This window comes from Ipomoea triloba, chromosome 6 (assembly GCF_003576645.1).
Source record: "Ipomoea triloba cultivar NCNSP0323 chromosome 6, ASM357664v1".
In the NCBI taxonomy this organism is placed as follows: Eukaryota; Viridiplantae; Streptophyta; class Magnoliopsida; order Solanales; family Convolvulaceae; genus Ipomoea; species Ipomoea triloba.
Genome location: NC_044921.1, coordinates 23,454,582 through 23,476,615, shown reverse-complemented (window position 1 = coordinate 23,476,615; position 22,034 = coordinate 23,454,582). Strand labels below are relative to the sequence as shown.

The 22,034-nt window shown below is 34.7% G+C and overlaps 3 protein-coding genes across 5 annotated transcripts; 2 read left to right on the top strand and 1 right to left on the bottom strand.

Annotated features, from left to right (window-relative positions):
* The first annotated feature begins 658 nt into the window (after window positions 1–658).
* On the top strand, window positions 659–3,750 carry LOC116022768 (AAA-ATPase At3g50940-like). The gene is made up of 2 exons (XM_031263630.1): window positions 659–1,967; window positions 3,121–3,750. The coding sequence occupies exons 1-2, from the start codon at window positions 993–995 to the stop codon at window positions 3,499–3,501; spliced, it is 1,356 nt and encodes a 451-aa protein (XP_031119490.1). The 5' UTR covers window positions 659–992; the 3' UTR covers window positions 3,502–3,750.
* On the bottom strand, window positions 3,722–7,628 carry LOC116022769 (bifunctional nuclease 2). 3 transcript variants are annotated; one of them, XM_031263633.1, is made up of 12 exons: window positions 7,399–7,628; window positions 6,814–6,876; window positions 6,397–6,708; window positions 6,026–6,196; window positions 5,881–5,930; window positions 5,720–5,776; window positions 5,563–5,628; window positions 5,396–5,470; window positions 4,984–5,099; window positions 4,676–4,767; window positions 4,082–4,137; window positions 3,722–3,980 (listed from the first exon to the last, which is right to left on the bottom strand). In XM_031263633.1, the coding sequence occupies exons 2-11, from the start codon at window positions 6,857–6,859 to the stop codon at window positions 4,085–4,087; spliced, it is 1,038 nt and encodes a 345-aa protein (XP_031119493.1). In that variant the 5' UTR covers window positions 6,860–6,876; window positions 7,399–7,628; the 3' UTR covers window positions 3,722–3,980; window positions 4,082–4,084. The 3 variants fall into 3 exon arrangements, with proteins under 3 accessions (XP_031119493.1, XP_031119494.1, XP_031119491.1); XM_031263631.1 differs by having other exon boundaries at window positions 3,751–3,980; window positions 4,075–4,137; window positions 7,399–7,627; XM_031263634.1 differs by lacking the exon at window positions 6,814–6,876 and having other exon boundaries at window positions 4,075–4,137.
* A 3,397-nt stretch (window positions 7,629–11,025) lies between these two features.
* LOC116022839 (mitogen-activated protein kinase homolog NTF3-like) lies at window positions 11,026–14,762 on the top strand. The gene is made up of 3 exons (XM_031263724.1): window positions 11,026–11,462; window positions 12,096–12,520; window positions 13,708–14,762. The coding sequence occupies exons 2-3, from the start codon at window positions 12,098–12,100 to the stop codon at window positions 14,407–14,409; spliced, it is 1,125 nt and encodes a 374-aa protein (XP_031119584.1). The 5' UTR covers window positions 11,026–11,462; window positions 12,096–12,097; the 3' UTR covers window positions 14,410–14,762.
* Window positions 14,763–22,034: the final 7,272 nt, after the last annotated feature.

Genomic DNA, 22,034 nt, shown 5'->3' with positions numbered 1-22,034 from the left:
TTGATACTGCCCTTGATTACAATTTGGGGGTGACACAATAACATTTGATGTCTCTGATGTTGTGATCATTGAATTCTTTTGGGTTAAAAACCAGGTTAAATGAAATGGCATTACAAATGCCTTGCCCCACACATGTTCATTTTTACAAGAAGTCCATTTTGTTATGTACTCCGTAACTCCTACTCTATGATGTACAATTATCGTGGTCCAAACAATTGTATGGACCATACATAAAAAAAAATACAGCATTTGAGTATTAAAAGTACATTATTTTGTATACACAAATAAGTATACAAAATAATATACATTTAATTCACAGATGATATATTTTAATATATTAAAAATATATATTGTATTTTGAGTACTAAAAGTACATTTATTTTGTATAAAGTTCATTTAGTGTACAAATTATGTATTGTTAATATATTAAAAATATACTTTTTTATGCTTCACCAAAATTTGACTATGATGTAAGCATTGATACATATGGGCAAATTATGTTTTAGACCTTGGTCTATCTTGCAAGGTGACCTATGTCCATGTCCACAATTTAAAAACTCTATGTATATTCACAATTTTTGAACTCTATGAAATTGTGAACATAGAGTTTTGTAATTGTGAACATAGAATTCTAAAAATAAAGTTCTAAAATTGTGAACATAGACCTAGTTCTACCTTGCAAGGTGGACCCGGGTCCATGGCATAACAACCGATAAATATGGTATTGGGTCAATATTGGGCTTTATGTTATTCTAGAACGGGCTAAAATTGGGCTTTTGTTGAATCACAAAACGGCGCAGATTTTCAGCATACTATGAGTATGACTAGGAGTCTAGTCTAGGAATGAGAGTTTAGTTGTAGAATTTGGAGTACCGTCTCGGCCAAGAAACCGAAAGTCATAAACCCTTATTAAAGCCCCTCCAAAATTGCAAAAACCTACGTTTCTACTTGTGCTGTTTCTTCTCGCAATTTCAATCTTTTAACCATAAAAAATGGAGTTGCCGGAAGGCATCACGCGCTTCTCTGTTTCCTCCGGCTCAATTCTCACCGCCGCCGCCTCACTCGCCGCCTCCGTCATGCTCCTCCAATCCGTAACCGCCGACCTCGTCCCCGACGCACTACGCGCCTACTTCTCCACCCGCCTCACCAAGCTCTCCGCCCGCTTCTCTTCACAGCTCACTCTCGTCATTGAGGAATCCGAAGGCCTGACCTCAAACCACATGTTCGAGGCCGCTAACCTCTTCCTGGGAACTAAGGTCTCCAAAGCAACGCGAAGAATCAAAGTGATCAAGCCGGAGAAAGACGAGGAACTGATCGTCACCGTCGATAGAAATCAGGAAATCGTCGATTTCTACAACAAGGTGAAGATGGTGTGGGAATTGAAATCCACAGCAATCCAACAGATCGGCAAAGGAGATCGCAACGGCAATTCGAAAACAGAGCAGAGATATTTCGAGCTGAGCTTTCACAACAAGTACAAAGACATTGTGCTTAGGGCTTACCTCCCGTACATCCTGAGGAAATCGAAGGAGATCAAGCAGCAGAGCCGCGCGGTGAGGCTAAACACAGTTGAGTACGGCGGAAATTGGACCTCCATTGTGCTCAACCATCCGGCCAATTTCAGTACAATGGCGATGTCGCCGGAGATGAAGAACGAGATAATCGATGATCTGGACAGGTTTATTACCAGAAAGGATTATTACAGGAGAGTCGGCAAGGCCTGGAAGAGAGGATACTTGCTGTACGGCCCTCCTGGTACTGGAAAATCAAGCTTGGTTGCCGCCATGGCTAATTACCTCAATTTTGATATCTACGACCTCGATCTGAGAGAGGTTGAGTGCAACGCGGATTTGAGACGGTTGCTCATCGGTTCTGCAAATCGCTCCATCCTCGTGATTGAAGATATTGACTGCAATGCCGTCCTGCATAGCCGAGAATCGGAAAACCAAACCGCTGAGGGCGATAAGGTTAGCTATCATCTTCATAGCTTTCCATATATGTTAAACTTCGTATCATATTTCATTGCATTTTACATACCAAAATGGTCCATATAGAATGAATGGAATATCGACTCAGTTCTAGCGTGTCTATTTCTTGTCTTTATTTTTGGAGTGACAGTTTTAAATTAATAAGATAACATAAATTATGGGAATAACTACAGAAATAGTGAGTTTATTTAACAAATTAGAGTTTAGAATTTGAAATTTGCTAAATAAATTTAGTACACTTTTTTTTTTTTCTTTTTCTTTTGAGGGAGTACACTTAAATGTCAATTTCATACAAAGAAAATGAAATCAAAATTTCATGTTTGTCATGTTAGGTTGTTTAAGTTTTGAGTTAATACCATATGTGGTCATTCAATTGTAGTGATTTTGTCACGTTTAGTCTTAAATTTCAAATTGACCACATGTGGTCTTTTAACATTCAAATTGTTACAATTCGTGGTCCAAGTAACCACCCATGGTCTTTCAAGTTTTAAAATTTAACCAGAAAATTTGATAGTTCAAGGATCATGAATAGTTAACTTGACCACACTTGACCACGGAAGGTAACAATTAAAAAATCGAAGGATCACATAGTCAATTTGAAAGTTTAGGATAAAACGTGTCAAAACACTATAATACTCGAAGCATCCTATTGATTTTCTGTCTTAATCTACTAAGGTATTAATGAAAATGACTAAAGTATACACAACTAATTCATGATTGAATATCCTTAGAGAGTATATATATGTAATTTTTCTAGATGGAATAAAGATCGTTGATCTACAAGAAAGTCTCTCTTTGTGATTCTAATCGAATTCATGATAGATTGAATGATATTTGATGATAGATTGAATAAAGACCTTTAGTTTATGAAAAAGCACATGCCTAGTGATCTTATTGACAAAAATTGACCGGAAGGCTCAAACCAAAAAGACAAATAGACCGCCACACGTACCAAGATTTTTTTTAAACATGTCCCAGGAGTTAAACTTGAAATTTTGTGATATGTCGGACCAATTTGGCTAGATTGAATAAAACCTTAATTACATTGGAGATTTGATGATTGGTGAATGAATGAACATGGGTTGAATAGTAGTAGTAGTTGTCTAACAAATTAAAAATACCCAACGAACAGATTAATCTCTCGGGAGTGTTGAACCTGATAGATGGGTTGTGGTCGAGCTGCGGAGACGAGAGAATCATAGTGTTGACGACGAATCACAAGGATCGGCTCGATCCCGCACTGCTGCGCCCAGGTCGCATGGACAAGCACATACAGATGTCCTACTGCACTTTCAGTGGCTTCAAAGTTCTGGCTTCTAATTACCTTAGGATTGAGGAACATGCTTTGTACCAGAAGATTGAAGAGTTGCTGTTGAAGGTTAAGGCAACGCCTGCTGAAATTGCTGAAGAGCTTATGAAGAATGATGATGCAGATATAGCACTGGGGAACCTCATCATCTTCCTTCAAAACAAGGAAAACACACTCATCCAACACCACCTAAACCTTGGATAGATGATGGAACAAGGCAGCAAAGCCCATTTTCTTCAGCTTCCATCTGAAATTTGATAGAAGAGGGAGGCCTGGGCTTTGGCGTTCAAAATATTTATTTGGTCCCTCAATTTTTTGTAGAAAGACATTAATGTTATTAGGAAATCCTTAAATAAGAACTAAGTATACCTAGGGTGAGGAAGAACTCGGTGTAAAGGTTACACGTCTCTTGAGTCTTGATTGATTGGTTGAAGACCTGCTGAATTTTTTTAATTATGGAATTTTAAGGAATTATTACATAGAATTACAGCCAACCAATACAAACACACAAACAGAGTCATATATACATTCACATGGTTTACATATTTATACAGAGGACATGGTTGGTGATTGAAGTAGCCAAATTGCACATCCATCCCACAAATGTCTTCAGCTATGTACACACAATTCATCTTCATCCTAATGCAGTTATGGTTACAGTTTGCTTTATCAAATGAATCTCCCTAAAACAAGACAGTTACCAGTAAGTACTCAAAAGGGCAGAGAAAGACTGTTGCATTTTCCTCAGGTTTTATGAACAGTCAGAGAATAACAAACCTTGTACCTGCTATGTCCAGTTTCTCTTCGAACGAAGTTGAGTGAGCTTGTCCCTCCACAGAGCTGCAGACCAACAAGTGATAGACTTCAATAGTTTTCACAGACCATATTAACTAGTTGTCTGATAATGAAAGTGGAAATTTACAAAGCTACTGAAGAATCACATGGCATGACAAAGAAATTGATGACTCTTAAGTCTTAACCCCTGCCCTCCAGCTGGGAGAGGGGGCAGGTTTCCAAAGAGCAACACTCTTGGGATAGCTGCCCCAAATGAAGACTGAGCGAGACTCAATTGGATTAGTCTCACTTCACCCCACAGGGTGCAAATACCAATACAGTATGCAAAAAAAACTCTTTCATTAGGTGTTTATTTTGCCCCTATTCAAGGAAGACTTTTGCAACATTGAAACATGTATTTAAATCTTTATTTTATGAGATAATAAAATGTCATGAAATCTAAAATTAATATAACTCCTTCGTTTTCATAAGGGCTATAAAAACAATTCACCATAAGAAGCAAACATTATATGTAGGTTCAAAACCAAGAATCATTGAAGGGATAAGATGCAATTATATGTTCTAGAGGAGATAAAAAAGTAACCTGCATCTTTATAGCGTTCCTCTGCTGCAGCAATCAGCATGTTGCGCAAAAGAATAAACTCCTCTGCCTCAATGCATGGCTGGCCAGTTGGTCTGAATTCATAACAGGCACAAGTTAAAAACTGCTCTTTCCTCTTTGACAGGCATAATCGCGCATTAATCTAATAATTTTATGCAGTCAAGACTTAAGACCAGATAGTAATGACCCCCAGCTGTTGGTTTCCCACAATGCAATACATAATATATCTATTGCAACAAACTGAGTGAGAAAAGAGAACCATGCTTTATGAGACAACAAGCTAACTGCACCTGTCCAGCCCAGTCAGCAGTGACCCGTCTGAAGAGCCCTGCATCAATGGCTTTGCAGATTCAGTTATCCTCATGCCGTCACTAAATGCCAAGTGCTTGTTGACTTGTATTGGAACCTAGAGAATTTAATGCACAGCTCCACTGAACTTAGAAGTTGATCTAGACTGATCACAATTTCATAATGTATTATTTCAGCTCAGTCCACATAACATTATGGTGATAATTTCTTTGAGCTTTCATATATTGATACTAAAATATAAGAAAAAAATGCTTAGGACAGTATAGACACAACATAGTTATGAGAAAACTACTATATATGTTCACCTCTTGGACAACATAATCAACATTGTATAACCACTCCAAACTATGAGAATCAGCTGCCTTTAAAAGAACCATAAAAGGAAATAATTACCTTACATCTCACAGCAATGTTGATTGCATCAGAAGGTCGAAGGTCAAAGCTTATACTCTCACATCCGTTATCCAACTGCTACCACAACCACATGCCAGACGATAAATACTCAAACAAAATAGACTGGGATCTTAAACACAAAGCAAAATGCCAACAATGAGTTTTACCTTGGTGAGGTATAATCGAGCAAAATATGCTTCATGTACCCGCTTTGTAATGCGAACAAGTTTTACCTTTGTAAAAAGCAGGTTAATATCATAATCACACCATGAATAAGAGATCATGGCATCATGGATCCACAAAAAAGTACATAAGAAAACTCACTTCATAGCCCATCTTCTCAATCATGTCCTTCATCACTTGGTACACTGTCGGTCGGGCCTGAAAGAAGGCAATATTTGTTGGTTTCAGTAACTACAACTGGAATCAGGATACTAATAAGTTTGGGTTTAAAAGGATTTCAGAAATACTAACGCAAGACATACAATTTGAACATCGCATATGGCTTCCATGAGCAGCATACTTGACATCTCCACTATAATAGATAATGTAATGAGTCAAATCAAGAAGATTTAATCATTTATGCTCAAAAATATATCTCACAAAGCAACAAATGAGATATAGACATACGAACAATGATGGGGAGAAGAAGACCAATCTCATCTTCCATTCTCAATACTATTGCTGCATGTGGAGCATAATCAGGAAGATGACCACTCTGAGGGTTGTTATGGACACATCTCAATTCCCTACCATCTCTCATCTTGATCATGAAACCATCCGGGCTGCTCCTCACTTCCACTAAACATAACAATAGAAAGCCATAATTAGCAATTCCTGATACTCAAGTGTCACTGCTTGCGAAGATGAGATAACTCGATGACCAATATCAATTCTGAGGAAATATGAAAACCCAATGCCTTAAATGCAAACTAGTCAATCGAAACCATTCTGTAAATATTTTCAAAAAAAAAAAAAAACCATTCTGTAAATTAGCATACCAGCTTCAACCACACTAGAATTAACATAATCTGCATCATTCTCATTAAAGTTCTCCGCCCTGCTGCCATTGCCATTTGATGATGAGCTGAAGCTGCACGCAATCAACTTGCTTATTCGCGAATGTGGTTGCAGAGGAAAATGAGCCTGCCTACAGTGGATCCCATCAAGCCTCCAGAACTCACTTCTAAGAATTTTAGAAGCCTTCACCAAGGCTGAAGGCTTGACAGGAACAGAGTATGGACCTGTACGCTTAGCATGAACCACCGGGCAAACAGCTGGTCCTTGTAGAGAATTCATTTTACTTCCCTTTACTATGAATGAGACAATAAACAGATCATTATCAAATTTCCGATTGTGTAAAGCACAAAAAATATTTATAGACACACTCTGATTATATGTAGTATGGTACATCATACTTTGATATAAAAAGCCTATTGAGCATTTCGTTATTCCATTGGCCATGCAACCGAAATATATATCTGCAAGACCAAAAATATATTGGGAATAAGAAACAATTAATACTCTATATAGACTCCAACCTAGTGGATACAACATTCTTACTGCAGATGCAAGCTTAGTGACCTTTCTACTTCATTAAAAAAGACTACCTACTGAAGCCTCTGCAGAAAAACAACAGTAGAAAAATTGTGCACGAGTAATATCTAATGGTTTTTAGACAGAACTTGATCGCATAATTGAATGTTTGCATCTTATTAGTAAGACTAAAATTAGTGCATAACGATTATGGATAGCTTTACGGACACGAACTTCACTGCTATAACATTGATCTTCTTTCAGTTAGCCTTAGAGCGCAATTTAACTATACACAATTGATTGATCAAAGATCAGAACATCAATACAGAAAGTTAAAGGAGACTATCATCATCATCATCATCATCAACATCAGAAACATCAAAGTTCATTCCTGTCTTTCTTTCACGGAAACTAAGCTGAAGAGATGAAGAATCGCCCAGAATAAATGCATTTCGTGCACACCATACCTGAATTTCGAAAAGCGTCCCCTCGAAGCACAGGACACACACAAATCAAGACCTCCCGATCGCCGATCCTAGCAAAAGTCTCAACTTCTTTTTTCAGCAGTTCATAAGAAAAATACTGAACATTTAAATTTTATCAGTGCCGGCCGAGTAAAGAACAGAAGATACTGATGATCCGACCCGAATACATACAGGTAAACTCCGGGAGAGATGAGAAGAAATTGAAGGCGAGCGAGAGAGAGGAACATATTAAGGAAGCAGAATGGAGTATAATAATAAATAATAAATAATAAATTATAATAAATAATAATAATAATAATAATAATAGGTAAAAGTCAAATAAATCATTTAACTTTTTAACCAAACCACAATTAAGTTATTGAAATAAGCCAATACCTTGGGGTCTAATGGCATCCGGTGTCCCGGTTAACACTCTCATATGGATGATGGGAGTGGGTTCGAGCCTTAACTATTGACTCTTTGTGCTTCAGTAGGTAGCTGTGAACAGATACTACATTGTAACAAGTCAGTAGTACTAAAAAAAAAGTCATTGAAATAAAAAAAGTTCTCCCGAAAGTGACGACGAGTACTTTAAGGATCTGGTACATGCCACGTGTAATCATAGAATGATGGGAGACTAGTTAGTTCTTTTCTCCATTGGGTTGCCCCCTCCCTTGTTGATTAAAAAAAAAAAACGATGTTATTTTTTTGAGAATAAAAGACGAAGTTATTTAATCACTTTTATTTGCTATAGTAGGTTAAAAAAAAAATTCTCATACTTATGTGTCTAAAATTTATCAAGAATATTCAAATCTTGTAAGAGTGTTGGTATAAACAAGTGTGGATTCTAATGTTAAACTTCATAATGAGTCTTAAGAATATTTTCATTGCATTAAATTCAACAAATATCTAGGTGATTCTCTATTGTTGAGCCAATTAAATACGGAGTAATATTTTGGGAAAAAAAACATCTTATTTTAACTAAAAATATAAATTAATATTTAGTCTTCATATTTATATATTACATATATATATTATATGGTCAACATTTAGTGGATATCCATCATAAATTGTAAGATTTAAAATCAAATAGGTTCAAATTTATCCAGAATTGTTAGTTTGGAGTTGTAATTGACCATAACCTTAAAACAATGCCAGTTGTTCAATGTTACATTTGTCAAAAGGTAAAGGGATCCATCCTTCGCTTTGTGTATTGAAGCATACAATTTAGTGAATAGATCAATTATTGTGTTGGACAATGAACAATGAAAACTCTGAGCAAGAGAAAAAAAAAAGGAATCCAACTATTAAATAAAACCCCAACAAAAAGTTGTCATAATTGGAAAAAACAATGAATTCTCAAAGAAATTGAAGTATCGTACGGAGTACTACTAAACTTGCACGGCAAATAATTATCATTATCGTACTGAAAGTGCCCACCTCACTTATTTTACTATTGTTGAAAATGATATTTTTCAAGCATCGTACAAAAGGAATAATTTTCAAAGAATTTCATTAGATGGGAAAAATATTGATAATTTAAAATATCATAAAATTAAGTACAACGTAAATTATTACCCAACTAATTAAACTATATGTACTTCCATCTCATATCATTAGTTCATTGATGATTAATTGTTCTTTTAACGAAAATGACACTTTTAATTATAACTATAGTGTTGATTTAATTATAACTATAGTTTTCAAAAAATAGTGTTGATTTAGTTCTTTCATTCTTTAAATACAAATATAGTCACTATAGACCAAATTAGTCGCTTTTTTAAGTAGCATATTTGTGACAAATTGAGTTCATAAGAGATTAAATTTGTCACTTTTGATAATAATTGCGATACTAAATTTACACTTTAAATAATTGATAGATTAAATTTACACATAAGTCACAACATAAGGATTAAAAGCGTATCATAGTCAAATTTGTTAAACACTTAATAACTACATTCCAAGTTTGTCGACATTCTCGGTATAAGCTGATCATCTATGAATGGACAATCAAGGCTAGCTTCACTTAGAGTGCACCTTTAGGTATCAACTATACAAGCTTTTCAATAAATCAAAAGATTAAAAGTAGAAATCGATGCACTCCAAGTGATACATGGCATGAACACCATAGGGTAAGATTTTTCATTTGATCTTTTCTTAATGGATGTTAAAGATTTATGCATTGCATTTTCGTATGCATTTATCTTTTTTACTAAGCGGTTAGTGAACCAGGCTATCCACATTCTTGCTCGAAAGCTTGTTTTTATGACTGGTTGCATGAAGTGGTTTGATAACCATCCTCGTTTCATTTGTAATGTTTTAAACTTTGATCTTTAGTTAATGAAGTTCTTATTTAGGGTGTGTTTGATTGACAGGCTTAGCTATTATCAAAGTCATTGTTATTATTTGGTTTATAGGTTTTTAGAACACTACTATGAGTTTTGAATACTTCTTAATTGCAATACCCATTCCCAGGGTTTCATCTCCCTTCTTCAATAACCATGATTGAAAAAATCGCTAGGCGCTCGGGGAGCGCCTAGCGCCTAGGACGCCTAGCCGGGGATTAATCGGCGCCTAGGCGTCCGTGTATTTTTTAATTTTGTTTTTTAAAAATTTGTTTAAGTATTTTTAATTTTTTAAAGACTAATAATTATAAATTATATAATACTTTAATAGTTAATACTAAAATATTAAATATTAACCTAAAACAATCTAAAGTTTGTACAATTTAGGATTATTTCGCTCAAAACGATGTTGTTTTGAGTGAAATAACCCATTAAAAAAAAGAATAATAGTTAATCGGCCGACTAGAAGGCCTAATCAGTGCCTAGTCGGTCAAGTTGACGTCTAGGCGGTGCTTTAGCGGCCTAGGCGGAGCTTAGGCGGCCTAGGCGGTTGCCTAGCCGGCCAGCCGCCTAGACCACCATTTAATGTGATACGCTAGGCGGTCGACCGACGCCTAGCGCCTAGGCGGAAATTAATTGGCGCCTAGGTGGGATTTTTGCAACACTGTCAATAACTATTAATAATCATTCGCATTCCACCTACTACCAAACATGCAAAATACTTTTTCTAAAACCCATTACCAATTAAGTATTTTATACCCATTTTTGATTCCAATTTTCATGTGCAAACCAAACATACATTTACTTAAAAAAAAAAAAAAAAAATTAAAAGGGTTATTTTTTCATTCTTTTTAGACATAATCAATGCATATTAAATAGTGAAAATATGTAATTCGATCTAAATTTATATAATTTTACCTTATTATCTTTAAAGCTCGAATATATTTTGTATAAATATAATTATTATGTTATTTTTTTAGTGTTACTGCATCTTTTATAATATAATATCTATTTATAACTATTTTTTTCAATCTAGAGTTAATACTATCCTTATTAGGGGCCAGTGGGCCACTGACCATAATGTCATTGGATCATTATGTTATTTTAATTCTTTCAAATAATATTAACATTTGTCTCTATAATATTCGATAAATCTTTTCAACCGTACAATTAATATTTGTTTTATTATTTGGTTTAAAAAAATGAGAGAGAATAATAAAATATCAGCAAGCACTGTGCGGCCTCTACTATCACCGATCCGTGTCCCGACAGACACCCTCTGATCGCGACAAGATAACGAATCAAACAATTTGAGAGAGAGAGACAGAGAGAGAGAGAGAGAGAGATCTTTTCGTTGACAGAGATATCTACTCTGTATCCCATACAGTGTGTTTAATGATTATATCATCTTGATTTATTGAATTTCCCAATTTACTGTTAGATCGATGAAATGTAAGTGCAACGTAATCCGGATCTTTCTTTTTCTGATTCAATAAGATCCGCCTGGTATCCAATTGAACTGCCCCGGGTTCTGGCTTGGAAAGATGGAGAATTGTTAGAAAAGGTGGTGGGAAGGTTGAATTTCATGAAATATTGGATGAAAGCGTGGAGAATTTGATGAAAAATTGGGGTGGAAATTGGCCTTTGGGATGGAATTGGGGAGAGCAGTAGTGAAGTGATCAGAGCAAAAGCAAATTTGTGGGAAATTTTGCAGTCCAAAAGGTATATTTTCAGCTTTAATTTTACGTGATTTCCATTTTTTATATGGCATCTGCTGAAATTTGTAGCTTTGATTCGCGCATTATTTGTTGTAAACTTAATTATTTGTACAGGTTGAGCTTTATGCATGATTATCATTCAATCGATATAAAGTTTGTAACCTTTTTAGGCATCCTTTGCCCTGTGCAGAGAATGCTGCTTTTTTGGGGGGTATAAATGTATAATTAATAATTCAATCCCTATTATTAATGTTGAGATTATTTGAGTAGAATGTTTCAAATATATTTTTACCCTGTTGCCTTTATAGCTCATGTTTTTCTGTAGATTTCCCCATGTTATTTGAGGTTTGTGAGTATATGTGTGGCTTGGTTTTAAAGTAATTTACAGTTGGGGGTCTGAAATGTACTGAAGGAGGTGAACAAGACAGGATGGGGGACACCCTCCCTCAATCAGGGATATATCATCATCACACCGTACTAAAATGGTTGAGTAATGTTGTTGAACTAGTCATTTTGCCCCCACAATGTTTCTGTCAGTTTACAGTGTAGAAGTAACATGCATTCTCTGTTTGTAAGGTAAGGTAATGATTAACGAGTATATGGATTAAATTGTTTGCTTGGATTGAAATAATATCAGGAATGGCTACTCCGGTTGAGCCTCCAGAAGGGATTATAGTCCCAGGGAAGCATTATTTTTCTATGTGGCAAACCTTGTTCGAGATTGATACAAAATATGTTCCAATCAAGCCTATAGGTCGAGGGGCCTATGGCATTGTATGCTCCTCTATCAACAGGGAAACCAATGAAAAGGTTGCCATCAAGAGGATACATAATGCTTTTGAGAATCGTGTTGATGCACTGAGAACATTGCGTGAACTAAAACTTCTTCGCCATCTTAAACATGAAAATGTGATTGCTTTGAAAGATGTCATGATGCCTATCCAGAGGAGCAGTTTCAAAGATGTTTATCTCGTTTATGAACTTATGGACACAGATTTGCATCAGATTATCAAGTCGTCTCAGGCGCTTTCGAATGACCATTGCCAATACTTCTTGTTCCAGGTACTTTTGTTGTCGATATTTCTTCTTATTCTTTGTGTTCTCTGCTTCACCCCCCATCCACCCTCAAATGGGGGAATGGTGTGACTTGTGTAGTTGTGTAAAAGTTGAAGAACCTCTACTATCATTCTTAGCATATCATATGAAGTGATAAAGAATAAGGAACTGGTTTGTACCAATGGGAGTTTGGTAAAGGAATAGGTCTTACTCATGCCTGATGCTAACCTCTCTACAGCCCAACCTCTACTCCATCCGCAAGTTTAAAACTCCTGAGCTGTCATTCAATGGTACGTTAAGCCCTCTGACAGCATATAATGCTGCCTCTTCCATTGTCCTTCATGACACTCGTATCTTCTCCAAATCAAAATCCGATTCTTCCTTCCGCACCAACTATTTGTCCTCTTCACATGTCACTAGATTCCTATCTCTCCAACTTCACAACCTTTAATATCTTCTTCCTTTGCCAGAATCCACTACAATAATCTAGGTTGTCATAGAAATTCTGTGTTCTGAATTTGTATCAGGTACAAAATGAAGTACATTTTTAAAACTTTAAGTACAATTTTTTATTTACAGCTTGTCAGCTAATGCTCCTTATCATTTGTTAGGAAAGTAAAAAAGTAAAAGGTAAAAAATGCCAGAGTAGTTAAAATAGCTAAGGAAAGGTACACACATTATTTTGTTGGATTTGTTCCTATATTGGAAAACATATCATTAATTCATGGTGTAGATAATCTTCTCTTTAAAATTGTCTTGCTGGCTTTGGTTATTATTTGACACTTTTATTTATTACTTGGAAAATTTGAAATTCTAACAATGGCAATACGGTTTTCGTCTCTAGCTCATGTTTCAAATAAATCAGCATGTTCCTAAATCCCATACCTTATTAATTGCACTGGTGTCATTTCAGGAAGGTTGGTCTATGTTTGTGGGGTTATGTCCGTGTAAGCATTTAGTTATTTCCCTTGTTTAACTTTTTATGTTGGCCTCTAATTCTTTGGATCAACAATACAAGGGTGGTTGATTTTTACTCTGTATTCGGTGTCATGACATGTAACTACTTCTCATTGGCATATATAGTACAGATTATGGATTAATATATTTTGCTTTTCTAGACAATCTCTTCCTGTTTTGGTTTGCTTTTCATGTTCTTTGCTGTTTCTTTTAACTACGTGGAATTTAAAATGCAGTTGCTTCGGGGTCTGAAATATCTACACTCTGCAAATATTCTTCATCGTGACTTGAAGCCCGGGAACCTACTCATTAATGCAAACTGTGATCTTAAAATATGTGATTTTGGACTTGCGCGTACAAGCAGCAGTAAGAGCCAGTTTATGACTGAATATGTTGTTACGCGTTGGTACCGTGCACCAGAACTGCTCCTCTGCTGTGATCGTTATGGAACTTCTATCGATGTCTGGTCTGTTGGCTGCATATTTGCCGAACTGCTGGGAAGGAAACCAATCTTCCCCGGTACAGAATGTCTTAACCAACTTAAATTGATTATCAACATCCTTGGCAGCCAAAGGGAAGAGGATATCGAGTTCATTGATAACCCTAAGGCAAGAAATTACATCAAAGCCCTCCCATACTCTCCTGGAAACCCATTTTCCCTTCTTTATCCCCAAGCCCATCCTATGGCAATTGATCTGCTGCAGAAGATGCTCGTTTTTGACCCTACAAAGAGGATCAGTGTTACTGAAGCACTTCACCACCCTTACATGTCTCCACTATATGATCCTAATCACGACCCACCAGCTCAGGTCCCAATAAACCTTGACATTGATGAGGACATGGGGGAAGATATGATCAGAGATATGATGTGGACCGAGATCATCCAGTACCACCCCGAAGCAGCTGCTGCAACAGCCAGTATGGAGCTAGTTATGTGATCCCGGACCACCCCCTTTTCAGCAAGGTGGTCCTGCAAAGGTTGGCTGCCTTAGATAGCACCCTACCATCTCTCTAATTTATTGTTATTCTGTGTTTTTTTTCTCCCCCCAAACTAATAAACCATAAAAACCAGTGCATTATCAACTTGAACTGTGATGCAGACAGATCAGAACAGCTTCTTGTGCCAAGCTTCGTTTGGCGCAGGGCTTTCGTGTGTATAGTTGTGGTTTTGTAGTTCAAGAACCTGATTTGATCATGTACATTAACTGCCTGTCATGTTGACTTAACAACTAGTAATCTAATGTTGTTTTATGTACATTAAACATGTGTGGCTTGTTTGTTGGTGTACTCATGCATGGTTTTTGTAGATGTAATGGTTTTGTCAATGATTTATATTCCTGCGAAAGCAGCCTGCTTGTCTCTCTTTCTCTTTACTGGAGTCGTCAAAATGGACTTAGTCTACCTGGTTAGTTCATCCCATCCCGTAAAGGGTGGGACGAACTCCAAGTTTTATGACCCGCCATATTGACGGGCTTTTCAGCTCGTCCTGTCAAATGGCAGGCTTTGGTGGGCCCCGTCCTGCTTGAATGGCTCTAGCTCTGGTTCATCATGTCTGGCAGTCTGGTAGACTTTCTGATGAAAGGGCCCAAATAATAATTTCTTTATGAGCCCATAGATGAAGGGAAGGCCTACTATCAACCGCATAATAACAGCTAACATTATTCATCATTGTGTAAATTGAGAGCCTTGACCCTATGTGAGTCCACTTTTCTTTTTGTTTGTTTTAAACCATTATTGACAATTTATAATCCCCTATATGTCCTCAACACCTGTCCTTGACTCGTTGGTGTGGCGAGGTCCTTTGCACAGGTGGACCCGAGTCCAAAAATACACAATTTGCATATTGAATGTTCACAATATATATATACTGAATGTTCACAATTTAAATTGTGTGCGTTTAGTATGTAATAAGCCCACGTCTCCATATTAGAGAACACATTTTCATTCTAAACTAATCAAATTTCCATATCATTTTACCCATGCTTCCAATCTTTGCGAGAAAAGCGTTGGTGTGTATATGAAAGGTTTATGTTGAACGGACCCTAATAAAATTAGTAAAAAGTTATGTTATTGAATTGGAAATTGTGGTTTAATTTCCTTCTTACTCAAATTAAGATGAATTTACGTATAATATGAATGTATTAAACATTTTATAATCAACCAATATAAACTTGTAGGCAATAAGAGATCACAAATTTGACCCTACTTAAATTATGTATTAGCCATGCTGCTGGATTATATTATATATATTCTGGCGGCACATGGGGCCTAACTCAAACTGCATACATATATAGAATTAGAATAATTAGGTTGAAATGAGAATGATTAGTTTCATGAAAAATATGTTGACTAATTTTATCTATCTTTTAAAAAAAAATAAAAATTCATCTATCTATTTAGAATAATAAATGTTGAAAAAAGAAGAAACAAAATAAAATGCAGTGACATTTTTGTAATTAAAACAATATATTTGAAAACATTTGACAATGTATATGATGATAATTAATAGTACACACGTGAATGCACCATTATAAATTTTGAGTACACTGTTATTATTTGCTAATACACTACCATATATTTCTAAATACACCGTCATAATTATAGAAATATTATATGTTTTCCCTTAATTTTTAACTATTAATCATCATAGATCAACGAAAGAGATTAATTTGTGTGTTCCCACAGAACTACTAATTCTCACCCGACCATAGCTCCATATATATAATATTATAATGAGAATCAAACCATTAGTCAAATACAATGGCATCACGATACTGAATACTTAAGATAAAATTAACCTCCCATACATGCATTGAATGAGGCTATTAAGACAACATTATCTGTCATTATCACTGTGTTTTTTACTTATATTAATACTATTATATTCCATTATCATGCGGCACGTCCAAACAACGTCTTAATCAAAAAAAAAAAAAAATCACAAATACAAACGGTGTCTTTTTTTTTTCTTTATTATTTTTTTTGAGTCTACATACTGGAAACTTCCATGGGTGCTTCACAATCTACGGTCAGTTTTAATTTGCAAGTTCAACTTTATTTTATTTATTTAAAAAAAACAGGTTTTTTTTTTTTGAAAAGAGAAAAAAACAGGTTTTAATTTATTGATTCTCTGAGTTCTGACATGCACAGACTTTTGTTTCTTTATGTTTTTTTCTAGGTTATCACAAGTTTAATGATGTTGGGTTAATTAATGTAAGATAATTAGTGGCAACTGATACTAATGGGAGACAACTAATTAAATCTGGGATTAAAGAAATATTGTGGGTTGGTTGTTGTTTTTGGACTTCAATTCCACCGTTTCTGACCGAGAGAAGACGGAGAATATAATGCATGGGGGCATCAATGAATTCTGTCAACTTTGGGTTAGTCAATTTGGGTTTATCGTTTACTTATCTTACCAAAAAAGTTAAGTACTTAATTAACAAGATTGTCTAATCTTGGCCAGTGATCTTGTAGTCTAGTAGCACAAATTAGCTCTCTCATATGGAAGGTCTTGGGTTTGAGTATCAGTGGGCCAGTATTATTGAGAAGTTTTCTGGAGGCTAACTACAACCAAATTTGTCAAAGAGTTGATTCAGTCATCACAAAGCTCTAAACTCAATTTCTAGTAAAAGTTGTCGGTCACAGGTTCGATCTCCAGTGGGGGCATTGGCTCTTTGTGCAAGTATATATGTATGAACAGATACTACATTGTAACAGAGATTAGAATTCAAAAAAAGTAAAAATTGTCTATTGACTTTCTTGATTTGAGCTGATAAGCAATGTACAACCCTAAATTGGTTTAATTACCTCATTAAGATTCTTTATCGGCTAGAATTACAAGACAGACTTTTCAAGCAGCCGCCAGCAGCAATATAATATGGTAGGTACGACTGGTTACAGAAACCACATGCATTGACAGGGAAAAGAATGGCAAGTGGTTTGCCTTTGGAATGAAGCTAAGTTAGGAGATTGGTTAAAATATCTTTAATTTGTTGGAGATGAGATTTGAGATGATAAATTTCTTTTTGCAAGTACAAATACACATACGCATACATATGCAATCCCATGTTTTTTTGACAAAAATATAATAAAGCTGTCTTGGCAATCCACTATACCTTAGCATAATGTATCTTTGCTTTTATGCTAGCTAGATTGCTAGCTGCTACTATACCCACTTTTACACTGTTTTCATCTCTGAACAATCACGTTCCTAAATCTATCCCCATTCCCACTTTTACTTTCCCTTAAGCTTCAGTCAATTACAATAACGGGACTAAACTTTTTTCGTACTATATTAACGTTTACATCTTATAAGACCAGATTAATTTAGTCGATTTTCTGTAAATTATATAGTATTATGCCATGCTACTAAGTATCTAGCTAGTATTGTTGTGGAGTGTAGACTTATTATATATGTACTAAAGAAACCCCATTTGCATGAACATAAGACCCTATAGATAAATAGTCGGGACTTATATTGCACATGGTAGGTATTCTCTGCTTCAATTCTCGCGAGATGGGACTAATTCAGTTAAATCTCGGTAAACTGCATTATGTCAAACGATGAACTAAACCAGTTACTACAGTTGTAATATATGTGTAGACTTGTGTATTAAAGAAAACCTCTATTTGCTTGAACATGCCACCCAATTGATAACAAGGACTAAATTAAACTTTTTATGCATATTGCACTAACTAGTACTTGCGTTCTGCAAAATAAAACTAATTCAGTTGAGTCTGAGTAAGTTGTACATTATGCCAAGCTAATAAGTCAATTTCCATGGTTAGTAGAGTGTGGAGTTAAGTTGGAGAGAAAACCCATTTGCATGAACAAGAGATGGACACAATGGGGGGCCCATTTTTGGAACTTTTTAATTTTGCAACATCATATATTCACTTGTATTGTCTTTTGAGTTACAACTTGGTACTCAAAGTGGGCCCACAAACAGACCATTGCACTTTTTTTCTAGTACTCGTTTTCCACTCGGATCTCCTTTCTCTCCCCCGTCGGTTTGGAATATCAGGTAGAATAATATATTTGAGCTTAGCTTGCATGTGGCCTTCTTTGCCAATAATTCATGCACATTGGATGGTCTACACTAATTGCACTCGTAATGTCATGTTAGATCTATACACTGTCATAAATTTGTTTGTTTTTTTCTTTTTCTTTATCTACCCTAAGATATGATATGTCTCGAATAAATCTTTTTCCTTCACAAAGGAGGAGTAAACGGTATATCAGACTCCCAATAACTTTTAAGTACGAGAATCATGCATACTCTACATACCCTCTCGATCATTTCTTTTAGATCCTATACGTAATTAGTTTTTTAATAAATGTTTAGTTGTCTAGTGAAATCAATATAGAAAGCTATCAATTTAAACTTTTATTTAGCACGAAACACATCTTTCAATCTAATATCAAAATCAAATCCATGTGTTCACGTGTACCACTCAATAAATAAGAGATTATGTGTTAGCATGTATGTTGCGTGGATTAGAATCTCCGAATCACCCAATAAAAAATGCTCAAATCTTCGCATCACTCAATAAAAATAAGGGATTATGTGTCTATATATTATTTAAGGCAAAAACTTTTGTGAGGCCGTCTCACCGTGAGACGGGTCGAGTCGGGTCAATATTACATTTTCCTTATTTTTATTCCTGATTAGTATAATATTTGCGCATATAAGTATGACATTTGCATGCTGATTCGACCTGACCCGACTCGCCTCACGAATAAGGATCTGTGAAACGGTCTCGTACAAGTGTAGCCCATCTATTATTTAAAGCTCAAAAGGGAGAGGGGGGGGGGGGGTTTTTGTTTGGATGTGATTATCAAGCATTTGTCATGATAAGCGACTCTTATTATTTTCATAACCTATGTGCTTGTCCTTCGACCGCATAGAAAAGTTGACTTAATTGGAGCCACTTGCATTACATCTTTTTTAAAAAAGATTATTGATTATTACGGAGTATAATTTATTAGATATTTAAAAAAAATTAAAGCTTTTTGTAACTTCAATTAGAACGGGGACGATTAATTGCATAAAGTTTTATTAAATTATAAAGTGCATATATGCTAACTTATATGGACTAAGACATATCACAACAAAGCAACTATATATACGTGTTATAGATATTATAACTTTTCATGTAATTTTTAAATACATATAAATTTTATTTACTAACATAATTAATTAATATAAAAATTAAGTTAATTATTTTTATTTGGATCGGACAAATAAAAAAAGGATAGAATATTTAATTTTATGTTTTTTTTTTCAATCATTTGATATTAAAACAATTAATTTTCTTTAATTATATAATGATGCTTAGATAAAAAGTAGATGAAAATATTATCATATATAGTATTTTTAGGAAAAATTATCTTTTTTACTAGTGCCCATTAGTCCATTACCTAACTTTCAAGTCTCATCAGTTGCTTTTATATACACACATAAATAAATAAATAAATAAATAAATAAATACACACACACAGAGAGAATTTTATATACAATAAAAGCTAGAAAACTATTTGCATAAGAATAAGTCCTGAGACCGTCTAACATGAGATATGTAATATTTTGTACTTTTCAATTAAAAATAATATTTTTATAGACTCATAAAAATATTATATTTTAATTAATAATATTACATGTTTCACTTAAAACGATGTTACACAATATCCCTACTTTGGATAAAGTTTTCCTATCCTAACTTTTAAGTCTCACATGCTTATTTTATATTTTTATTTTGTTTTTTTAATAGATATTTTAAAGGGCAACACCCTTACACACCCACAACTTTTTTTTCATTTTTTTTTTTGTAATTAATTTCCTTTTTTTTTTTTTTTTTTTTTTTCAGTTGGTGAAAACCACATAAAAAACGTAACATCATGCTTTCGATCTAGCTAGCAGGTCAGTTTAGGGGAGTAGGAAACTGTGACTGTGACATGAAGAACATCAACATAATACCAACTTTGAAAGTGAAAAATATAAATTGTACTGTCTTTAATTCCTTTGGCTAATGTCAAATGTGGAAGACAATTATTACCAACAATATTTTTCTGAGAGTGATATGTTTTTTTTTCTTTTAATTAAAGTATTTATTTTCAATAGAACTAATATTATTGAGACCCAACTTCGCTTAAATCATAGTTAACCTTAAGTCATCAAAATGGGCTTTGCTCGCAGGTCAGCAATCGCAATAGGCTGGCCTGCCCATTATATGTGTGTGTGTTCTCAACCTAGTGACAACAAGGTGTTAGGTGTGGCGTGTGGTCAAATTCACACCATTAAATACATGATTATGCACGGCCAAGATTAGTTGAATATTTTAAAATTTAAATTGGTAATGTTTGTTTTATTATTTATACATTTTATTATTTTTATAGTGTTGTATGTCATGCATATTGGACTACTAAAAGTCTTGAAAATTTTTATGATATAATTTGAATAATGATAGCAATGAAATTTGAATATTATATTAATATATTAGAATATTACTATAGGTTAGAGAATATATATATAGGACTTGAAAAGTTAGAATATATCTAATTATTTTATAGAAGGAAAAAGAATTGGCTCGCTGGCTCGCCTAGCCCACGGGCTAGGCCAACTAAGTAGTGGGCTGTAGAGACTTATTCTAACTCGCCAGCCTGTATTGACAGTTCTGTCAAGACTTGATTGAAAAAAGATGTAAATAAGAATCAAACTCACGACCATCGAATACAAGAATCATGTTGCATCACTCAGTCACTAACTTTGGGGTCACTTTGAGTTATTTTAATTATAGGGTAATACTTTAAATGGGATTGTTTTTATAAAGAAAAAAAAGTTGATTAAAATTTTGTTAAGCAAAGTTTTGAAAATATAAAATTGCCACAAGTTGCAATAATAAACAACAATACAGTGGACTGTAAGCACCTCGTGGAGAAACCCATCACGTCCCTTTCTTCCTTTGTTGTCAATTACTTTCACCTTTTTTAGTTTTGTCTTTTCAGAGTGGAAGTTAATGGCAATGAATGAACAGCCACACTTCCTGATGATTAATTTCCCTTGTATTTCTACGTTTTACATACATACATATGTACAATGTTACGATGTTTTTACCATTTACGGAACTGAAAATGTCGTGTACAACCATGCATGTATGTTATACTTAATTGTAATGTATATTATTAACACCAATGCTGATAATACTGAAAGATTAGAGAAAAAAGATGAATTTTTTTACCAAATTAATTGGGATAGTTTCAGCCAGACCATTTATGAATTCAAACATGGATGAAGTTTTGAACATTATATGCCAAACATTACCATATGTACTATAAATGAAACAACATTATTCAATCCTGATGCTTGACAAACGTGCGACAAAAAAGATTTGGAGAATATATTTCAATTGGACTCATTCATTTTTATTTTCTACGAATCTTTAATTAGTCCATCGTTTCATCATTTTTAATGCTACAAAACATGATTGGTGATGTTGAAGCTGCATCCATCTTTTTTTTTTATATCTCTGCCGCTTTCTTAGGTATTAGCTCAAATTAATC